Genomic DNA, 22,384 nt, shown 5'->3' with positions numbered 1-22,384 from the left:
CATGGGAACGGGTCACTAATAAACTGATTACACGCTAATAGATTTGCTGATCTGTGATGCATCAGCAAGAAGAACCAGGTCTCTCCCGTCAACACTGGGGTAAGAGGAAGAGGTAACAGCTGCAGTGGCCCCTGACCAAGTGGAAGCCAGTGTCTGAGAGGAACCTGAAAGCCGTGTCAAGCTTCTGAGGCCAGAGCCTACTCTAATTGGCCATCTTGGGATCAGAATGCAAACTTATATGTGGAATCTAAAGAACAACATGAACAAACAAACACAATAGAAACAGACTCATAGACACGGAGAACAGACCGATGGTTGCTGGAGGGGAAGGTGGTTGAGGGACTAGGTGAAAAAGGTGAAGGGATTGAGAAGACAGATTGGTAGTTAGATGTAAAGCACAGCATAGGAAATAAGTCAATAATATTGCCATAACGATGTATGGTTCCATTCGGGTACTGGAAATACCGGGAGGAACACTCTGTGAAGTATACAGCTGTCTAACCAATACGGTGGACATCCGAAACTAATAAAATACAATATTGAGTGTCGACTGTAATTGAAAAATTAATTTTTAAAGAGAATACAAACCGTGTCCTATAAACACCATGATTGTTACCTGCGTTTTATAGTGACTTTATTCATGTTCTCTATGAACATTTACTAGAGTTTTCTTGCAAAGAAGAGCCCCACTTGAGTGTTCAGGAAGAGTCGGAAGGAAAGGGACCTTTGAATCCGTGTGAAGTTGAGAGAGGAGCACTCGGTCATGGAGCATGTCGTTGGCTAATGGAACAAAAGTTTTTTAAAAGTGAAGGATTGGAATAGTTCAGCAAGATTTTGTTTACATGTACAGGCATGTAACAGGTAAGGAAACTGAGATGTAAAGAGGTGAAGTAATCTGTTGATGTTCAAATGACAAGCGAGTAGAAGCAGGATTTGGACACAACTCTGCCTGATACGACACCCTAGTGCTTTGTAGCACACCAACAGCCTTCCCCTCAGGGACTTTGTTTTCTGGGGCAAGGCCTTCCATTTTTTCAGGGTGCACAGCTGCATGCGAGCTGCCCTGAGCACACACACCCTACCCCTCTGCTCTGCAACTCAAGATCACCGGGCTTTCTGGTGTCAGCACTCCTCCTCCCCCAAGACAAACCCGAGGCTCTCCGGCTAAACTTGTCAGCAAGGTGTCAGAAATTAGTTCAATCAGAGTCCTTCCTTTTTAGGTGAAAAGGACTAATAATGAGAAGGGCTAGTATTTTAAATCCCAAGGGTTCAGCTAGTATCAAAAGAATCTGATAGGACTTTAGGCGGCCCATAAGACAAAGTGAAGAGCTGGCCCTTCAGGGAAATATTTAGAGCAGAAAGCTTTCCTGGTAATGTTTGGAAGGAACCTCTGCTCATACTTCAGCAGCACCATTATCTGGGTTAGGCCAACCTTACCTCTCGGTGAGGACTTTCATTGCATTCCACAGGTATGGAAATCAGGTGTGGTAGGGATTGCTACTTGGTGGGGGGAGGGTGGGATTTCATTGTCAGAACAGCTCTATCTTAGGCATTGGACTTTACAAAAGACTTCTAAAAAATTGTTTTTTAGACCTCTAATTAGAATACCAAAATGCAGTATTCTTAAAGTCTTGGGACACATTCTATAATATTTATCCATGCAATGTCATTTCCAAAGCAATCTTCCAAATCGTTGTAGGGGAACTCACAATGCAAGATGTAATACGACTCCAAGCAGCCAAAGTGCCTGGGAATCTGAACTCTGTAGCCTCAGGCTTGGCTGAGAACCCAAGAAAACCAGTGCTCCGCAGAGATAAACATCCTGCCCCCAGGAAGGAGGTTAATGAATGTGCAGAGTGTGATACCTGCCTGATGCTATCTGTTAGCTTAGGAATGCCTTGTTCTTTCTGGTGGTCTAAGTGAGGACCCACCTTATGGTTTTACTACTAACCCCCTAGTAAAAGGGACTGTCCTGGGAGGGATGCGGATTCTTCCCACCGGCCACCACTGGGAGCAGCTGCTCTGCCTCAGCGTATGTAAGTTTCTCCTATTAAAGCTCATATGACTTTGAATAAGCCTACCTGTCAGTTCTTTGGAACTGATCCTGAATTTAGACCTTCGGGCTTTCTCCCAACATACATAATAGCAGCTAACTTTTTTGCTGTGCAACAGGCATTATTTCATTGAATGTTTACCAAAAAATCCACATTATTAAGTAAAAATTATTTTCTCATTTTGCAGACTGAAGATCAAAGAGGTTAACTAATGTGTCCTAGTTAATGTAGCTACTAAATGTCAGGGCTGGAATTTGAACCCAGGTCTCTGGTTTTGATAACATAGACCTTTGATTCAAAGATACTCCCAAAGGAGTACAAGGCACATCTTCATAATGGACCCAAGAACGCCTTTGAATCAGATAGAGTCTATGCCAGTGAAGACTGAACCAATGACTGTTTAGCAAGTAATCTAAGAGTCTAAAGACATGAAAGGTGGTTGTTCAGGCTGTTGAAGAAAATCCTTTGGAAAGGAAAGGTTTTATTCATGGAATAACAATGAACAAAGAATTCGCAGACAAATCCCTTTGGCTAACTTCACAAGGATTCTTATCTCAAAGTAAACAGAGAAGCTATTGTTGCCAAGACAGGGCATTATATATATATATATACACACACACACACACACACACACACATATATAAAATATAAAACCTATTATAACTTCAGGAGCAAATAAACAATAACAACTACTAAAGGACAAACTAGGGTTGAGAATGAGGACCTTCTCTGTTGGTTAGGGAAGCCCAGGCTTCTAGATTTCTCTCGGCCTCTCCCTGATCAGCCTCAAACCATGCCCCAGCCTCAGGATACACCCCAGCCCACGGGGCCTCTCCTACTGCACAGAACTGGTTAATGTTTCTTCCTTTTATACCACCAGGGCTCCTACTTGCTATTTTCCTCCATGGCCCCGTGGTTTGAGACTATCTGCCAAACTACTTTTGTGAAATATAGTGCGCATGCCCACAGCCCAGCAGCACAGAGCAAGGACTTGGGAGCCATGAGACGTGGGTTTGAGTCCTGCCTTAATCACTTACAACCTGAGTGGCCTTGAGCAAGTTATTCAACGCCTGTATTTCTCAGTTTTCCCATCTGTAAATCGTAAAGTTTCAACTTTTGGGGGACAGGAGACTCAAAGCTTTGAACCTCTGCGCAAGGCCTTTCATCAGATTCCTCAGGTATGGAAACCACTCACATGTGCTCATTAATTTCCCACCATCCATGGTCACAGCCTTTCACACTCTTCTTGGTGATTGAATAGTTGTGGAATTTCAGCGCTATGCCAAGGGTTGATAGGGGAGTCTGCGAAAAGCAAACATAAGTAAGAAAAATTACTCAATTCAAGGACATGTTGCAGGCTAGGATGTTCTCACTCAGAGCCCATTCTCTCCACTTGCTGCTTTAAGGGCGTTTTATTCCTCGTGCCCTGTGGCTTGTGGTGCGGCAGACCACTTCCTCTGAGCAAACCCAAGAGGAAAGCGGACACCCCGGTGCTCAGGGAGCAGCTATTAGGCCCCAGTTTGAAAACACCCACTTACTAATGAGTATACACATTTTCCTCCTTCGATGAGAATGACATAGTTTGCTTAACGCACCATTCAGATTCTTCAGACAAAGAGAAATGAATCAGCATCCTCTTCATATGAAACCTGGTTATTTCTAAGGGCCGTTGCTGAGTCACCCTAGGCCTTCTCAGAGAGATCGCACAGAGGGAGCTGCTGTACGTGCAAGTACAAGCGAGGGCGTGAGCACACACCCACACATACCGGATCTTTCTATGAGCTCCGTACTTTATGTCTGACATACCACCATTTTAGTTTTAATTTTCATTTGGAACCAAGAATTATTTAAGACTTCTTTTATTTCCAGAGAGTAGAATTTTGGTTCACCCATTTTCAAGTTCTCTAATTCAATTGTAATTAGATTAAAAATTATTCATTGCCTATACTGCTTTAAATTTTTTAATTCTTTAAGAATTGTTGTGATCAAATTTATGAATGCTCCAAGGTCATTCTAAAAAGTGGGTAATTTGTGTGTGTGTGTGCAATATCCTCATTATTTGGATGGTTTAATCCCCTTCCTAACCTTATTCATTGTCTCCCAATATCTCTCTCATGCACCAAAAGAAAGGAATTAAAACTGTTATTTCAGCATTGTTTATTTCTCTGTGTGTGTCTCACAGGTTTTGACTCAGAAGTTCTAATGCCATATCCTTTGCTGCATAAACAGTCGCCGTGATTGTATCCTCACTGTGGACTGCCCTCTTCGCCGTAACAGATGGCCTTCCTTTTCTCCCTTTTCTTCCTTTGTAGCCCTGATGTCAGCATCGCTTGGCACTAAGGTCGCGTTCCCTGCTTTCTTTTTGCTTGCATTTGCCTGGTATGATATTGCTCATCCATTTATTTTCAGCTTTATTAAATATGGTTTTTTCATTTTATCTTTAAAACAACATACTGTACAGTTAAGTTTGTACAGTACAAACTTAATACTTTGTAATTCAATACTAGCCTTTTTGTTGTTGTTATTGAGATACATTGACATAAACATTCTATGAGTTTTAGGTGTACAATGTAATGATTTGATATTTGTATATATTGAAAAATGCTGACCATAGTAAGTCTAGTTAACTCCATCACTATATAATTAAAACATTTTTTATTCTGATGAGAACTTTTAAGATCTTCTATCTTAGCAACTTGTCAATATACAGTACAGTATTAACTATAGTTAAAAATATTAACTATATTGTTATTAACTATAGTCACACGCTGCACATCACATCTCCATGAGTTATTTACTTTACAATTTCAACTCTGTACATTCTGACCACCTCCCCCCATTTTGCCCATTCCCCACCCTCAGCAACCACCAATCTCTTCTCTGTCTGTTAGTTCAGTTTTCTTCTTTTAGATTCTACAGATAAGAACATCATAAGGCATTTCTCCCTCTCTGTCTTTCCCTTTTCCTTTCCCTTTTCATCTTCTCTTTCCCTCACTCTCTCCCCAAACTTCAGACTTGATAGTCACCTGAGGCTCTGAGATTCTGCTGCCTTGAGCCCCTCAGACTCTGGCAGTGAGCAAGAGTCCCACACCTTTATGTTATAATTATTTTGTAAACGTTTGAGATAATGATAAAAAAATTTAAGGATGCGTGCCATCAGGACACTGTCACTAAGGGCAGATTTAGGTCTAATGAAATTATAATATTAATAAATATTATTAAAAACATTTATCTGACTTGTACAAATCATATGCAGCCAGCATGCTTCTGCCTCAGGGCCTTTGCTTTAGCTGCTCCCTTCGCCTGCAACACTCTCATGCTGGGTATGCACAAGGTTAGTTCCCTGACGTCTTTCAGATTTCTGTGCAAAGGTTCCCTGACCGTCGTATTTAAGACAACAAACCCTTAACGTCCCACCTTTCGCACACCCCACCGCTCACTCAGCTACAGAGCCCCCTTCCCTACTTCAGTGTTCTCCACAGCACTGTGCCACCATGTGTCATACTATGTATATTTCAGCCGTGTGTTTGTTGCCTGCCCTACTGTATGGTGAACTCCATGAGAACAGAGCTGCTGTACGTGTGTCTGATCTTACAGGTCCCAGCGTCAGAACACTGTCTGACGTGCAGTTGGCATTCAGTAATGACACGGTGAATGTATGCAAGCCCTATACCGCTTGCTGCTCACATGTAGTCACCATGGCACACGGCAGTCATTTTACATGTATGCACTGAAAGCGCAGAGGTGACGTCTTGCCCTTTCTCCCTACACACGATACTGCAGTTGGAGAAAGAAAACTAGTCTACACGCTAAGATTAAAAAAAAATGCAGGGATACCCTGTCTAGCACCAGAGGCAGAAGTGTGTATTTCATATAAATTTGCATCCTGGTTTGCTTATGCAACCGAAATATATATCGCCTAATCCAAATTATTATTTCTATATTATTCCTATTATAATGCTGAGATGAAGTAATTAAAAACTAATAAATGAGATCTATCATAATAAAATAATGAATTCTTTAATTCCATAATAATGTCTTTGCATTTTTAATGCAAACAAAAATAATGATAAATTGGAAAAACAAGCCCAGGCTGCAAAGTGCAATTTATTTGTGGGCAAAGGGTTGAAATTGCAAAAATGTTCATGTTCTACATTATATATTTCAAAAATGTTTACATGTTATACAATTAACTAATACTTTTTTGTAATTAAATTTAAAAATAAAGGTAATTGAGTTAAAAGTAAATTGCTACTAAAAATAGGATAACAATATTTTTTCAAGAAAGCAGTTAAACTAGGCTACCTGAAATCTCCAGGTGCACTTGCATTTCGGAGGATAGTAGCTGGGGTAATATGGACTTGAGATTTTCCCTTCAAAGCCAGTGGTTTCTTTGACCAACACTGTGTTTTCACAGTCTGAAAAAAATCCAGTAACACACAATGATTTGCAGTTGCGAGATTATGGGAAATACACTGCATCTATTTCTTTAACTACAAATGCAAAGTCTATTAATCAATAAGCTTATATATTTTTTGGAATTTAAACTATTTTTTTAAAAAATAGTACTATACATATGTATAGCCAAATTATTTGTTCATATTCTGTATCTGTTTTCAAATAATATATTTTGGCTACAGATTATAGGATGCTATTACTTTCTAAAAAGCATAGTTTAAACATACTTTTAAAAGCTTCTGAGCTTATTTTGTTCAAATGAGTGTATACTTGTTGAAATATACCCAGTTTATATGACATGTTGTTCTGTCTAAATAAGACAATCTAAATGACTATTCTTACTGATATGGTGATTCTCCTGCTAGAAGGTAAGCTCCTTGGGAGTATTTATTCATGTATATTTTATTTAATGCCATTTCCCTAACACCAAGAGTCATTCTTGGCATATAATAGATGCTCAATAAATATTCACTGAGTGAATAGACAAAGTCCATTACAATATTTCTGAGATAATCACATTTTTAACCTTTGGAGATAGAGATAATTTTCAACCCAACAGTATCTCAAATATATAGTCTAATTTTGTTAAACAAATCCATTTTACATTTAGTTTTGTAATAATTTGAAGCAGAAAAACTATCAAATAAGTCACTGCCCTAAAATGGGGGTGAAACTACAGCTATCACTATCTCCTTAAGCCAAACCCCCTCCCGCCTCACCCTCCTCTCCCATTCTGATCCCTTGGCTTTGTTGATGCTCATAAAGAAGTTACCAAAACATGCCTTGCAACATCGGATCAGTGGCAACAAATATTACAAAGAGACTAGAGTTTCTTTTTGTTTTGCATTACTTCATTAACCCAAGACAAAAAGAGAAGAACGGGGTGGGGAGGGATCATTTTTGCTCACAGTTACCTAGTAAAACCCATTAAATCCCTGAAGTTTTTGATTCGCAGGTACTTTCTAGGATGGCATTCACAGGCATGACTATAACTGAAAAGTCACAAAAGACAGTCTAATGTACTAATTTGCCTATCAGACTTATTTGCCTATCAGCTCAGGCTGAGACCTTGCAAACCACCACTTCTTTCTTTACCACCTGGTTTGTGGATAGGCTCTGCCAACAGGGGGCGCTAACAGGAAGCTAGAAGCCTGGAGGAGGAAGAGCTGGACTTGCAGCCTCTTATTCCCAGGAGTGTTAACCCAGTGACTCTTCTTCATCCCCCCAGATACACTTCATTCCTATACAGAGTCGAATCCTTTAGCAGTTTTTTCCAGTGTCCACATTATTGTCCAAAGATAATACCAGACCACTGTCTGGCGCCCCCTCCTTAGAGGTCTGGGTCCCAGGCCCATGGACCCCCAGCTCTGAAACTCAGAGACACAGCACCAGCTGAGCAGCGGGGCTTCCTCAGTTTCACTCCACAGACCCCTCCTCCAAGCTCTCAACCGTAAATGGCTTTCCTTTGTCCCCCCAGAGCTATGGTGGTAGTTGCTCCCTACGTGTGTTCCTGCCAGGATAGCTTATGGTTTGGTTTGTTTGCCTTTTGAGTTATCTGGTTAACACCTTTATACTGAGTTAATGGTTCTTTATGTTAGATGTTCTCTGTTAGAGTAACTGACATGACCTCTCTCCTGACTGGACCCTGAGTCAGAGTCCCTGACTTACACAACCAGTGCTGGGACGCAGCCTCGAGAGAGATCACACAGGACTGTCACAGATTCCTAAAGGAGACTTTTTGTTGTCGTTGGGGAAGACTTACTTTGTTCTGGGATGACCTCGAAATATGCCCGGATTCCTGACAGCCTCCGTATCTGAGGAGACTTAAATGTCACCAACATGAGATTATTTGTAGAAACAAATGACATTAATGTTCTTGTGGGTTCACAAATTCTGAAACCAGATAGTAAAACAAGAGTACATGAATAATAGGAGTGAGCCTCTGTCCATCGCTAACACCTACACATTTTCTGGGCCATCCCCACAGTTCTTGTTCACCACCACAGCCAGGTCTTCATCAGCGAGTGGCTACTGGGCACAGCAGACGGACGAGAGCCAATACAGGCACAGAAGACCACCAGAGAATTGTCCAGGATGGACATCCCTGGGCCCTCCTTCAGAGTAAACGGGGTGGAAAGGCAGGGTACTTAGCGGCTAAGGAAAACCGGGTTCCCAACTCAGCTCCATCACTTAACTAACTGCCTGAAAAACTCTGGGCAATCAAAGAACTTAGTCTTCATAGATGCCACTTTCCCTGCTATAAAACGGTACACTCCTCACACAGCATTGTGGTGAGGATTAAATGAGGTAATAACTAAATATGTCTGGAAGGGTGAAATGAAATCAGTAATGATGATTGAGCAGTGGGAGCCAGTGACAAACTTACAGTTCACTGCATATATTTTTATACTGTATGAATTTTTAGCTGCACATTCATCCCCCAAATATAAATATGTACACGCTGAAAACACTGTTGCATACATACGTAAACACTATTAAAAATAAGATAATTCATGGACATTTTTAGCCCAGTGAGTAACAAATAATAAAGTCTTACCAAAGCCCAACTGCCATTAGATGAACCAAATACTAGCACTCATAAAGTAAGAAATATTGGCATATGTATATGTACATGTAAGAGTATACATGTAAATGAAAAGAGTTATGCAGAAATATAACAGTATTTGTTCTGGATTACAGGTTTGTGATACAGTGGGTATTGTTTTCTCCGATTTCACTTTCACAATGAACATTGTGTTTCTTTATAATAAGAAATAACATTTAATTGTCTTATTAATGTTATGCAATCACCACAGAATATTTATTCTTATCCTTATTGAAACAGTATACTTCATTAGGATTGCAATAAAAGCTAAACTAAAGAAAAAATCTGTTAAGTTTCAGAAATACTGGCTGAAGGTCCTGCTACGCTGATTTCGGTTCTCTAGGCCACAAGAGAACAGAAAGCGTTGTGTCCAATGCGCTAACGCAGAGAGTACTGTGGAGGGCATGGGGAAGCCACCGACCTCAAGTGTACACACATACGTGGCTCACAAAGAAACCTAGGGAAACCCAGGTACTACAAAAGACAGACATTGTTTTAAAAAAATCTTTTCATCCCCAACCAGAGTGCCTGCACGATACCTGTACAAGACGGTGCTCCGGATTGGCAGGAGGGAGTCGTAAATGGTCAGGGAGTCGGTGACGCAGTTGTCAGCTTCGATCTGCACGGACTCTATGGACAGACGAATCAGGTAGCCCACGATGGCCACCAGCTTGAAGTGGCACATGAGCCTCCCGGAGGTTGCAGAGATCTCCAGAGGGTAGCGCAGAGACAGGTGGTCTGCATACAAGTACTGAGAGCAGCCTTTGTCTGTGGAGACAGCACTTTCGTTTTGTTTTAGGAATGACTTTTCGAGACAACGTTATAGAAGAGTAAAGAGCAAAAAAAGTCATGTGAAGGACATCTGTTGTCTTTCCAGTCTGGAGTCTGCTCCCCTCTCTCCCGATCACAGCACCTGGATTTTACTTTGAGAAACTATCCCTATCACGTCTATATGGTTTAGTTGGGGTTAAACTCACCCCTAGGTGCAGAGGAGGGCACGTGACTCAGACTAGCCAATCAGAGTCAAAGAAGCTCTTTTGGGAGTGGGTGTGTCAGCCAACCCGAGAGGTTGAGACACAGTCCCAGCACCTCTGCAGGAACTATTGAGAAGTATAGTCATATGTGGTTATTTTTTCCCCCACCATGTTTACTAAACTGATAAATTATAGCTTGGATCTGCGGTGGCCACTTATGCCACCACATTGGAAGAACACACTTGATGAGAACAGGGGAGAGTAGAGGTGCAGGGTCCTAAGGCTATTTTATCTTAGAACCTGGCCCAACCACACCTGAAGCCAGGTCTCCCCACCCCAGGTATGTCCCAGGTTTATGAGCCAATCAAATTTCTTTGATGCTTAAACCAGTTTGAGTATATTTCTGTCTTTTGCAACTTGAAGAGAGCACTAACAAATATCATCATTTGAAAGGGAAAACTGTAGCTCCCAAAGACACTGATTTGGAAGCAGTGGGTGGAGGAGGGTGGGGGCGGGCGGGAAGAGGGAAGAAAGCACAGGACGTAGTTTACCAGATCCTATGGTTGAAGAGTAATCTGACCGGAGCCCAGCTGCATTGAAAAAACACACAGAAAAAAGACTGTCAGTCTCAGCATTTCATTTGTTAAAATTTTGCCTAGAAAACAAATATTTTCAGTCCTTTAAAAATAATCCAACATATCTAGGGTATGTTTTAAATTAATCCAATGAGAAAAGGGTAGGTTGTTTAGGTATTTAGAGATCAAATAGGACAGGTATAAATTGATAGTTTTTGAAGTTGAGTAAAAGGTATATCAGAGTTCATTATACTATTCTTTTTCCTTTTTTTATGCTTAAAATTATCCATAGTAACAAATTGTAAATATTTTTAAATGTAAAAAAGAAATGAAACAAATATAATAGTCATATTAATTAGTCGTATGTCTGAAATTGTATATGCGGTATAGAATTTTCATTCATTAAACAAATACATATCAGCTACCTACTATATGCCTAGCATATATAAAATTGAAATCAAAAGAGAAAGCCACATAAATTTTGGGTTGTACAATATTAAGCCATTATACTGTCAAGACAAATGGTGGACTTTGCATTTGACAAGGCTATGGGGCAGTCATTTGGAACACTGGGCAATACTGTATAACATGGGTTCAGTTCTGTCTGGATGAAGAAAGAGGCAAGATAAACCTCAGAAAAATTTTCCTTCTGCAGGACTTGTTCCTTGGGACCTTAGTTTGAATAAGCCAAATTAAATATGGGGGGTATGCTCTCATAAGTTCAAATATATATATACACATATATATGTATATATATATATTTCCCCCAATTCTACTGTCCAATCAATGTGTGTAACATTTAGCAACTTCCTCTATCAACATAGCTTCCACATCTTCAACTAATCCTGTTGCACTGGGATTGTGGAAGCGAATGCTTTGTTTCAGTAGTGACTACGCTAACGACAGTGTTAAGAGAGCTGCCAGAAGGAATGCGTAGAGAATCACCCAACAATCACCGTTTAGCACCACAGAGTCCATGTCCACAGCCAGACCCTGCAAGCTTCCCACCGAGGTCCGGTTTATGATGCTTGTCTGGATGGAGTCCTTCAGGATGGCAGCCACGCAGTCCTCACAGAAGATATGGCCCTTGGCGTGTGGCATGACAAACACAATCCAAAAGTGCACGAGGAGGCCACCTTTGTTGTTACTGCTGCAGTGGAAAGAGAAATGTTCAGGGACACCTCTTAGGAAGTAGACATCTGCAGGTGGCCTGTGACCCACCTGATACCTCACTGGTTAAGGCCCGTGAACACACCTTTCAGCTGAACATGACTTCCTTCTTTAGGACTGGAAAGGGAAAGCACCACGGTACGTGTATTCTTGTGTTGGGCTCAGATCTAGAACCATTAGTGGACAGTTGCATCTCCGTGGCTGTCAATCAGTATTCACTGCCATTACAAATAGCAAGTTATGATTTTTGATACCTCACGGTGTCCATACACAGTGCCGAATCTGCTTTATCCCGTTTAATTTTATGGGAAAGGTCCTGTTATTATTCCAGTTACAGATGAGAAAATTAAGGTGGACTATAAAAAAACCGCACAGCTAGTACGTGGCCAATCCACCACTCCACCCCATTTTGGTTTCAGTCCGACCCTGGGGCAGACACTCCTAAGTGCACAAATATCACTGTGATTTATGAAAAAGAAAACATAAGGTAGGGTTCTTTAGTAAATAACTTGGGAAATAATTATACAAGTGTAGGAAAGTCAACAAATTATTCTAAGATTTTCATGCCAAAGTTGATTGTGACTCTCTGCAGATGTACTGGGGTGCCGGAAGGTGGGGTACAACACAGGGCTCATGATTTTTCCTAAAAATTACTTGACCGTGGGATCCTTTTTTTTTCCTCAAAAGATCTCTAGAGATCTGTTGGGGTATTTTTTAGAATTTTTTTATCTTCACCTGAGGACATGCTTATTGATTTTTAGAGAGAGGAGAAGGAAGGGAGAGAGAGAGGGAGAGAAACATCGATGTTAGAGAGAAACATCAATTGGTTGCCTCCCATATCCATAGGCACCCCGCCCCAACCAGGGACCAAACCTGCAAACTAGGCATGTGCCCCGACTGAAATCAAACCCACAACTTTTCAATTTATGGGATGATGCTCGCACCAACTGAGTCACACCGGCCAGTGCTCTAGTGATCAGTTTTTTACTGAACGTATCCTGAGAAATACTGGTCTTTGCTTCCTCTTTGCCCTCATCCAATACAGCAGCCAGGTTAGCGGTCATTTCGCCCACCTCTGGGGGTGGGCAGGCTTTTGTAGGTAAAAGCTCAACGTGACAGCACAGTAAGGAGCTGGGTCACTATTGCCCTGAAAGGATGTTAACCCACAACTGCCCCAAGAAGTTACTTGAGAATGGTGATATCCTGGCCCTTCCACAGCTTTGACAGGAGTTACCAGCAGTGAGCGCAGAGATCCCAAAGCAAGGGACACACATTACCTGACATCTGCAACGACAGACTGCTTGTAAAATTTGGAGAAGGCAGATGTTGTATAAACCAGGTTTACCTAAAACAGAAAAACGGAGGTGTCTGAAATTTTCCAAACTTGGCTCTCCTCTCAGTACCTATCAGGTTCAAGGTCCAAGCTCGGATTTGCTATCAGGGAGAAAAACAAGGCTCAAACTAAAGGTCTGTAACTCCAAACCCGGACATTATCCCTTGAATTCAAATAAGTCTTTTTTACTTCCTGTACTTCCTTTACTTCCTGTCTTGGTTACTTTATTTCATTCTGCTTTCTCTGAAGAATAATTTATACACCCTAATCAAGCTTAACTTCTGTATTCTGCCTACTCAAAAGTTCCCTTTTTCCATGGTTAATAAATCAAACTGCTTTAAGCACATTTTCAAAGTCTTTGACCCAACCTCCTTTCTATAAATAAACGGTGTTGAAAAATTATATTCTTAAGGACACATTCCTATATTAGCCACTAGGGGGCGAATGGTGCCCACAACCGGGACTACCAACCCCTTCCCAACTCCCAGTCTTCAGGGAAACACCCAGCCCTTTTAAAACTCCGTAACTGGATCTCAAAAGAGAGCTACTTCAATGTACCTTCTTTGCCTTTGCTTACCACTTCTAAAAACAAACTGACTCATCTGTCAAATCTTCCCTTGCATTCCCCTTTCTACACAGTAGCAAAAATCACACACCTAAATTGCCCAGGAGGGCAAAAATACCACTTCAGATATAACATAGCATAGTGGAAAAAACTATGAGCTGTGGAGTTTTAATTCACTATGCAACATAGAACACGTTACCTATACCTGCCGGGTCTCCATTGTGTTTTGCTCCCCATCCCCGTTTTCTTTTCTTTTTTTAATCTATGAAGTGGTGATGAACTAAGGTGGGGGGATGATGGTGGGAGGGGGTATAGGGCAGAGTGGCATAAAGGGGGAAAAATGGGACAACTGTAATAGCATAATCCATAAAATATATTTTTTAAAAAATGCCTACCTTTTGGGGATAATTTGAGGAATAACTGATGTGTACTAAAGGCAAAGCGTTTAGCAACACACGCAGCATGTGGAAAGCCCTTCATAAACAACAGGCACTGTGCCCACCCCTGTCTTTGCTCTCTCGCTCTCGCAGCCCTCCTGCCTCTCAGCCGCAGTGTGCCTGCCACTGTGGTGAAGTCGCCGCCGAGCGTCCCCCTCGCCATTGACACGCACTCACAACCCGGCCGGGGTCTAGCTGGTAATGTGTACCCAGACCGATGAATCAATATTTTTCTATTTCACCTGTAATAATTTTAGAAATCGCCTAAGGAAGTAGTCAGAGATACACACGATTTATGCACCAGTTTTGCTGTGCATTATCGATAGTACCAAAAATTGGAAACAACTTAAGTACCCAATAAAAAGGGATTTTCTAAATTTGTAGCTTTGATAATTTATTTTTTAAAAGAATTTTTACTTGCATAGGAATATGCAACCTAATAGTAAGAGTTAAAGGTGAGATTATAGGACTGAATATCTACTAATACTCCAATATTGAGCTGCCCCCTATGTCTTTGTGGTCCAGAATAAGACGGGGTTCTACCTTTGGTGAGGTTAGAGAAGATTTTAATGTTCTTTTGATACTTTAATGGGTTCTACTCTTCATACATTTTTATTTATACTTATTAAATTTACACTTTTACTCACTTATTCTATACCTCTTACATTTTTAGATTTTTTTTATACTCACCAAGGACATTTTGTCATTGCTTTTAGAGAGAGAGGGAGGAGAGAGAAACATCGATGTGATAAAGAAGCACTGACCAATGCCTCCCATACACGCCTGTACCAGGGATCAAACCCACGACCCAGGTATGTGCCCTGACCAGGAATTGAACCCACAACATTTCAGTTACATGACGATGCTCCAACTGAGCCACACCAGCCAGGGTGACTTCCCTAAATGTTTATAATATATATGTACTAGTTCTTTAGTGAGAAAGTTTTTGCTTAAGTGAAGGGATGCTAGTGCATCGAGGTTGAAATGAATGTATACTGATCACAGAATCAATCAGCACACATGTAAAGTCAGTACTAAAGGGCATTTTAAAGGCGACCTGATTCAATTCCTTTATTGTACAGATGAGAAAAACTGAAACTGAAACTCAGAGAGCCATTTCTTTTTACTGACAGCAGAAAGAAAGCAAGAAGCAGTTCTAACAAATAAACCATTCTATCGTATAGCCAACGTGAACTAAATCCCACGATCCCCTGACTGCCTCCTTTGCCCACCCTGCACACCTTGACACTTGTGACCTTCCCCCCGCTCCCCGCGCCCCGCCCCCCCGCCCGGTCTCTCCCCACCCGCCATCACCTCACCACTTGTTGTACAGTTCGTGCCACAGACAGGAACTCCCTGGACTCCTTCTCTCGGAATTCGGGAAGAAACTCAATGTTGGTGATGCGAAACATTCCAGCAAAGTAAAAAGCATCTTTACTTTCTGTCTTGCCTGTAAGGCGGGAGAAAAGGCAGGTAGGTGGCTGTCCCATATGTGGGCAAATGAGGCATCGTCTGATCTATGTCAGTCTCAGACTCCTAAAATGATTTTATTTTAGGCAACCATTATTCTACTGGCTCATGGCATGCAGAGTTCTAACTGTAGTTAATAACATCTCTTCCATCATCGATAAATCACCATATCCCTTAGAATACTCTATTCTCTCTTTCAGCTTCTGAAAAATACTTAAGAACAAGATTTAAAAAGATGAAAAGATAAAACATATATCTCTTAGACTTTATACATGCATAGAGTCACTAAGGGGCCAAAACGAATGTATATGATTTTTGTGGAGCCCAAGTCTGTGGAAGGTAAGGAGGTAAGAAATGTGTGTTGTCAGGCTCTGAGGTGAAGTGAGTACAGTAAGAGAAGAGGGAAGGTCCCCGGTGGACTTCCACGGAGCCCATCCTCTCTCTGACTTGTGTGACTGATGCGCAGGGTTCTGGGCCAGTCCTCACTTCTATGCAGTGCAGGGAGAATTCATCCTTCTGATGAGCCACAAAGTGTAGTCCTCAGCCCGGTGTCAGGTTGCTTTTGCTCAAACGCTTTGTCTAGTGAAGACCATGGCCACGGCCTTGGGTATCAGGCTGGCCCCAAAACAGGCAAAGACACTACTGCACCTGCGTCACCTTCAGACGCTGCTGATGTTGAGAATAGCTTGGGGAAATGAGGGCTCTCGTTTCTGCCTTTTTTTTTTTTGTTACGGAAGGCTTTCTGCAATGTGACTCCATTCCACAGCCCCCATAGCAGGAGTAATTTCCTTCCTGTGGCACCTGCCCCACTGTATCATAACTTCTGTCTGGATGTCTGTCCTAGAGGAACGGAACCTTCTTTTTGTCTCTCAACACCAAACACAGGGCAGCCAGTGCCTGATTTAGCTTTGAAGCTCAATAAATGTTTCCAAGAAGGAAGGGAGAGAATACTGGGGATAGAGGAAGAGCACACAGAAATGCTAAATAAGTGATGCTAAATTAAAAAGATGGTGCAGGAGTATTATGCTAAGTAAAATAAGTAGAATAAAAAAGGACAAGAACCGTATGAGTTCACTCACATGTGGGATACAAAACAAAAAGCAACAAATGGACAAACAAACAAACTCATAAACACAGACAGCAAACAGTATTTCAGGTACCAGTGGAGAGGGGGCGGGGAAGGATGCAAAGGGTGAGGGGCCAAATATGTGGTGATAGAAGGAGATGAGTCTTGGGTGGTGCACACAATGGAAAACGGAGATGAAATATTATACAATTTTACATCTGAAAGTTATATAATGTTGTTAATAAATGTCACCTCAATAAATTAAATTTTTTAAAAAGAAGGAACAAACTGTGTGAGTGATAAGAAGCAGCCTCCCTTGTATGACCCACTCAGGGTCCCATTAGTTGCAAGCAGTGTAGGGAAGGGAGGAGGGGCACCGGGTAAGGGGCAAGAGGCCTCGGCTCCTATCCTAGATTTGTTCTTTCAAGTTTCTTTGGATAGATCACCTTGCCTCACTAGGCCTCTCATATAAAATGAAGGTTACTTTGTTCCCGATTTTACCAGGGAAGTGCTTCTTTGACTTTTTCTCCCTTGCAAACTCTTAAACTCTGAATGAGAGCTATGACTTCTATCTAGAAGCTCAGACATCCTTCCGGTGTCTGTAAGTACTCAAGAGGAAGCATAAAAGCAATGTGAGGAGATCAGTTTGGCCTTGAACTGATTACGTTTTACCTGACTCCTTAGCTCAGCCCAACACACAAGACGCTGCTGCTCTCCCTGATGAGCTAGCTATCTGCTTCATTTCTCAAGGCCGCCCTTAAGCCCAAACTTCACATATCAGAACTAACCTCTGCTGTTTGTTGAACAGCTCTCACTTGTCCGTACCAGTTTCCCTTTCTCTTCCTGAAATGCTCTTCTCTGACGTTAGCACAGCCAACAAGCTACTTCTACACAGTGATCTTCCAAAACTGCACACAAAATGCTAGGGCAACAAGGCAAATGTACCCACTGAGGCCAGAAGAGAACCGATGGGAAGTAAGTTGGTTTGTTCTGGGTTGGGGTTATGTGTCTTTCATTTTGGTATAATTGCCCATTGACTTCACTTTCCCCACTAGTCTACAAGGACAGAGATTCTTCCTGTCTACCATTTGGTCCCCAAGCCCATCACAGGGCCCTGCTCACAGTGGGTACCCCAAGATATGTCAGATGGATTTGCAGAAGCCAGTTCATGAAGCTTTCTCTGGACTCTATCCCTGGGCAGATTGGGTGCTTCTTTTCTGCAATTACAAAGTGATTGCTTATGAGAATCAACTGTAGGCGAAAAGGTATTTGCCAATGAGACCTCAGACAAGGGTTTGATCTCCAAAATATATAAGGAACTCACACGACTCCACTCCAGGAAGACAAACAACCCAATTAAAAAATGGGCAAAGCACCTGAACAGACACTTCTCCAAGGAGGACATACAAAAGGTCCAGAGACATATGAAAAGATGCTCAGCATTGCTAACCATCAGAGAGATGCAAATTAAAACCACAATGAGATACCACCTCACACCAGTCAGAATGGCCACCATAAACAAATCAACAAACAAGTGTTGGAGAGGATGTGGAGAAAAGGGAACCCTAGTGCACTGTTGGTGAAAATGCAGACTGGTGCAGCCACTATGGAAAACAGTATAGAATTTCCTCAGAAAACTAAAAATGGAACTGCCTTTTGACCCCGCAATTCTACTGCTGGGATTATATCCTAAGAACCCTGAAACACCAATCCAAAAGAACCTATGCACCCCAATGTTCATAGCAGCACAATTTACAATAGCCAAATGCTGGAAGCAACCTGAGTGCCCATCAGTAAATGAATGGATCAAAAAACTGTGGTACATTTATACAATGGAATTCTACACAACAGAAAGAAAGAAGGAGCTCCTACCTTTTCAACAGCATGGATGGAACTGGAGAGTATTATGCTAAGTGAAATAAGCCAGGCAGTGAGGGACAAATACCATATGATCTTACCTGTAAGTGGAACCTAATCAACCAACCAAACAAGCAAGCAAATATAACCAGAGATATTGAAATTAACAACAAACTGACAGTAACCAGAGGGGAGGTGGGAGGGGATAGTGGGGGTAGGGGGGAAGGGGGGAAGGGTTTTCAGGAACAACTCTAAAGGACACATGGACAAAACCAACTGGGGGTGGGATCAGGGGAGAGAGGTGGGGATGGCTGGGCTTGGGGGGAGAGGTGAGGGGAAAAGGCAGACAACTGTACCTGAACAACAATAAAATTTAAAAAAATAAATAAAATGATTGCTTAAACAAAAAACAAAAATAAACTCACACTCCCTTCCAACACTGAACTGTGAGTTTTTCGAAAGTAGAGAATCTGTGAGCTTTCTGCAAGTAGGAGATGCCTGAAGATGCTTTTTGAAGGTCTTGATATGCCTGATGTCTTGCATTGTGTGACACAAATTATAGGTGACCTGAACTGTTTAAGAAAATATTCATTCATTCTTTGCCTATAAATCTTACTTTCCAACCAAATTTTAACTCCTTGATAGACACATATCTTGTATGAAACGTATTAAAATGTACGCGGTGGGAAGTCTAGCATAAGTCAACAAAAGCTATTGTTGCTGAGCTGCATGGGTGCCTTATGACTCATGTCCAATCAATCAGATTGACGGAAAAAAAAAAAAAGAAACAGAGGAGAAAAAGGTACAAGAGTACAATGCAGCTCGGAGAGCTGGAATATAAGGTTGCCTAGAAACAGGCAGTGGGTGGAATGAGGAAATGAAACAGCTTAACATTCCATTCATTTTTAAAGCTAAAAATGGATTACATGGCTGAATTAGTCAATATTTGTTCCTGAGCATGCTCCTTGGCAATTCTCATCCTGTCACCCATCTCTGCTCCTCTTGCTCACATGTGGGAGGAAAGCAGTAGTCGGGAAAGAAGAAATGAGAAAGATAATTCTGGTTTCTTCCTTCTTAAAAACTTCAAGAGTTTCAAAAATGGCTATTAGTCTGAGAAATGAGAAAGTCCTACCAGAGACACCAGGGGCAGACTGGGTAGGCGTTTCTCCTGCTGAACTCACAGGGTTAGCCCTCACCCCCACGCAGCATCGATTTTTACTCACTGATGTAGAGCCACAGAAGAGTCCAGGCTATGACTGCTATGATGGACAAAAATACTGTGAAGAGGATGATTTTATTTTGGACATTCCAAAAGCGAGCTTTCTTCGTGGGCGGCTTCTTGAGTTTGGCTTTGTTGATGGGTTTTCTCGGTGGTCGTCTCCCGGGTCTCACTGGCCGCCCTGGCCTCCCTGGTCTCACTGGCAGCTTCCCTGGGACACTAACCACCTCAACTGAGATGTTGGATATCTTCAAGGGAAAGAAAGATACATTACTAGCAATTAGTAGTCTAGAGGTTAAATGGAATCACTCAGTAGAGAGAATCTTGATGCTAAAAGGCCTAAATATTATGTCAGGCAAATTATTTCTGTAAGTGTAATAAATTGACCTGTGTTGAATCACACAATTAAGATCAGGAGAAAAAAAAAAAAACAACAGACATTACATGAACTCTGGTGAAATGGTTCCCAGGCCCTCTCTCAACTTCCCGGTCCAGCATCTAAATAGATGCTGTGGAAGATAGGCCTGAGTTTCACAGAGCAGAGACTAGAGGACCTGAGGTGGGGAGGTCAGGGTTGTCTGCTGGGCCAGTTCCTGTGTACACAGCTGTGGGGATATGTGTGTGTTTAAAATGTTTGGATGACATAGCTTTTCTCCCACAACCAATTTCTCCTGGGCTGGAACAGGATTGAAAATAAGAATATAAGTTGCTCAGAGAAATGAATTGATTTCCCACTCATGGCGTCAGGACTAAGTGGGAGGAGGAAAGCGTGAAGGCAGATGCCGCGGGGTGTGTGGGGCTGTGGGATAGGGATCGAAGCACTCGTTTCTCCACTGCCTCCCATGTGTGCGCTTGTAAGCCAGCCACTGCACCGGTCGGTTTCTCGATCACAAATAAAAGAATGATTAAAAAATAAAGAAAACAGTAGAGGGCTCAGAGAAAATTATTGGTTTTATAGTATTTGTGTGCAAAGTGTTACATGCAAGAGGAAAAAATACATTATTTAACTGTTTCCCTTTCCTATTTTTTTCTCCTCTGCCCTCTGCCATTTGATCCTGTGAATTCTTTAATAATGTAGGGGAGAATTTAGCTTCTTTGAAGGAGAGATTTATACATGTCAGGGTAACTAAACTCCAGTGATGAAATGACTTTTAACCACACATTCTCTTAAAGGCAACAACCTAGAACACTAATTCCAAAGAATAATCTCTCTTTTGAGCTCTTTTAAAAGTTCTCTCTCTGTGTGTTGCTGTCCCTTACTCTTCCCTTCAAAGTACGTGTCTTTTAGTCTTTAATCCTAGCAATTAATGGGATAATATGTGGCCAAGTACATTCTGAATTATTCATGGCTCCCTCATTCTTTTTTGCCAAACACCCTTGTCAACCCCTGGAATGAAATGTAGCTTATATCCCTCCTGGTGAAACTGAACTAGACCAGACCTCATTTAATGTGATGTCCAGCAGGAGAGAGGAGGACATTTCTAAAGAGAAAAACATTCCATGGTAGAATGAGTTGATTATGGTGTCAGGCTATTTTCAAATATTGCCCCAAAGAAGTAAAAATAAAACACCCACCCCTCCCACACGAAAATATTAGCACACATAGAACCGTCAAGGCCAAGGTTGGATTTTTAAGTGCAGGAACACATTATAGGCAGTCTCAGTTAGCACTGATTAAATTTTAAAATGGAATTTGTGTAGAGATCAGTACAATTTCCCTGGAGTTTTAGAAAAACAGCTGAGAATCAATTGCCAAGTACAGCACTTCAAAACAAGCCCACATTTGTAAACTCCATTAAGTACCGTAGAGCATGAAGTATTTCATTATCAGGTCCTTTATTTTTATAAAGTAACATTGTCTCATTCTACTAACAGGGTCAACAATAAGTGGCACTCAAGTAACAGAGAAAGCTTCCCACACTGCACTTACATGCACATCAGCAGGTTTGGATGAAACATCGTTTTCTTTGTCCATTGTTAGCTGTTCCGCATGTGAACCTCCAGAGGTGTCTCAAAGCCAGTTTTCAGCCCCTTACGTTCCCTCTCGAGAAGAACTGGTTGCCGCATTCAAGCTAGCTTTCAGAGGAAAGGAATCAATTTACCTCTACCGGGTCCAGTTCAGAAACTGAAGCTGCCTCCTTGCTGTATAGTGAATGTTAAAGGGACCTAGCAGGCAGTTTGCACCCAAAACTAAAGGTTTCTTAATGTAACTGTAATAGGAGTCAGGCCTCCCCAAGCTGAGCCTCAGGGCAAGGTTGTCTCACCTGGACATAGCCCAACAACCCTCAAATATTTACAAGTCATTTCAATTTTTGTAGTCTCTTATAAAGAAAATTAAGAGATCTGTAACCCTCAGCTCTGCTTCCCACTGCTCTTGCTCCGGAAGCTTCACCCTCCAATTTAGCTATCCGCTTTCTAGCCACCCTCTCTGGAAATCCCTATCCAAGAGGTGTTTGTTTTTTTATTTTTCCTCCCCTATCCTTTTGCAATTGTCAGTAAACGCAGGCCCTTTCTGATAAAAATCGTCTGTTCTCATCTCTCCCAGTCTTCCCCATGTCAGCCTGAATTAGGTTCAAGCTGGGGAGCGGAGGGAAAAGGTGA

General features: G+C 41.7%; 1 protein-coding gene across 1 annotated transcript in view; it reads right to left on the bottom strand.

The window, feature by feature from the left end:
* Positions 1 to 21,791, bottom strand: part of TMPRSS7 (transmembrane serine protease 7) — a 36,757-nt gene extending 14,966 nt beyond the window's left edge. Inside the window, exons 1-10 of the mRNA XM_045185937.2 lie at positions 21,714 to 21,791; positions 19,788 to 20,031; positions 15,491 to 15,621; positions 13,114 to 13,181; positions 11,623 to 11,816; positions 10,643 to 10,681; positions 9,657 to 9,885; positions 8,275 to 8,405; positions 6,360 to 6,472; positions 3,250 to 3,356 (exon numbers count right to left, since the gene is read on the bottom strand). Coding sequence (XP_045041872.1) covers positions 3,250 to 3,356; positions 6,360 to 6,472; positions 8,275 to 8,405; positions 9,657 to 9,885; positions 10,643 to 10,681; positions 11,623 to 11,816; positions 13,114 to 13,181; positions 15,491 to 15,621; positions 19,788 to 20,031; positions 21,714 to 21,758 — 1,301 coding nt within the window. The 5' untranslated portion in view covers positions 21,759 to 21,791. The remainder of the gene's footprint in view (positions 1 to 3,249; positions 3,357 to 6,359; positions 6,473 to 8,274; positions 8,406 to 9,656; positions 9,886 to 10,642; positions 10,682 to 11,622; positions 11,817 to 13,113; positions 13,182 to 15,490; positions 15,622 to 19,787; positions 20,032 to 21,713) is intronic.
* Between the last annotated feature and the right edge of the window lie 593 nt (positions 21,792 to 22,384).

Source organism: Desmodus rotundus, chromosome 2 (assembly GCF_022682495.2).
Source record: "Desmodus rotundus isolate HL8 chromosome 2, HLdesRot8A.1, whole genome shotgun sequence".
NCBI lineage: Eukaryota > Metazoa > Chordata > Mammalia > Chiroptera > Phyllostomidae > Desmodus > Desmodus rotundus.
This window is presented reverse-complemented; position numbering and strand designations above follow the sequence as displayed.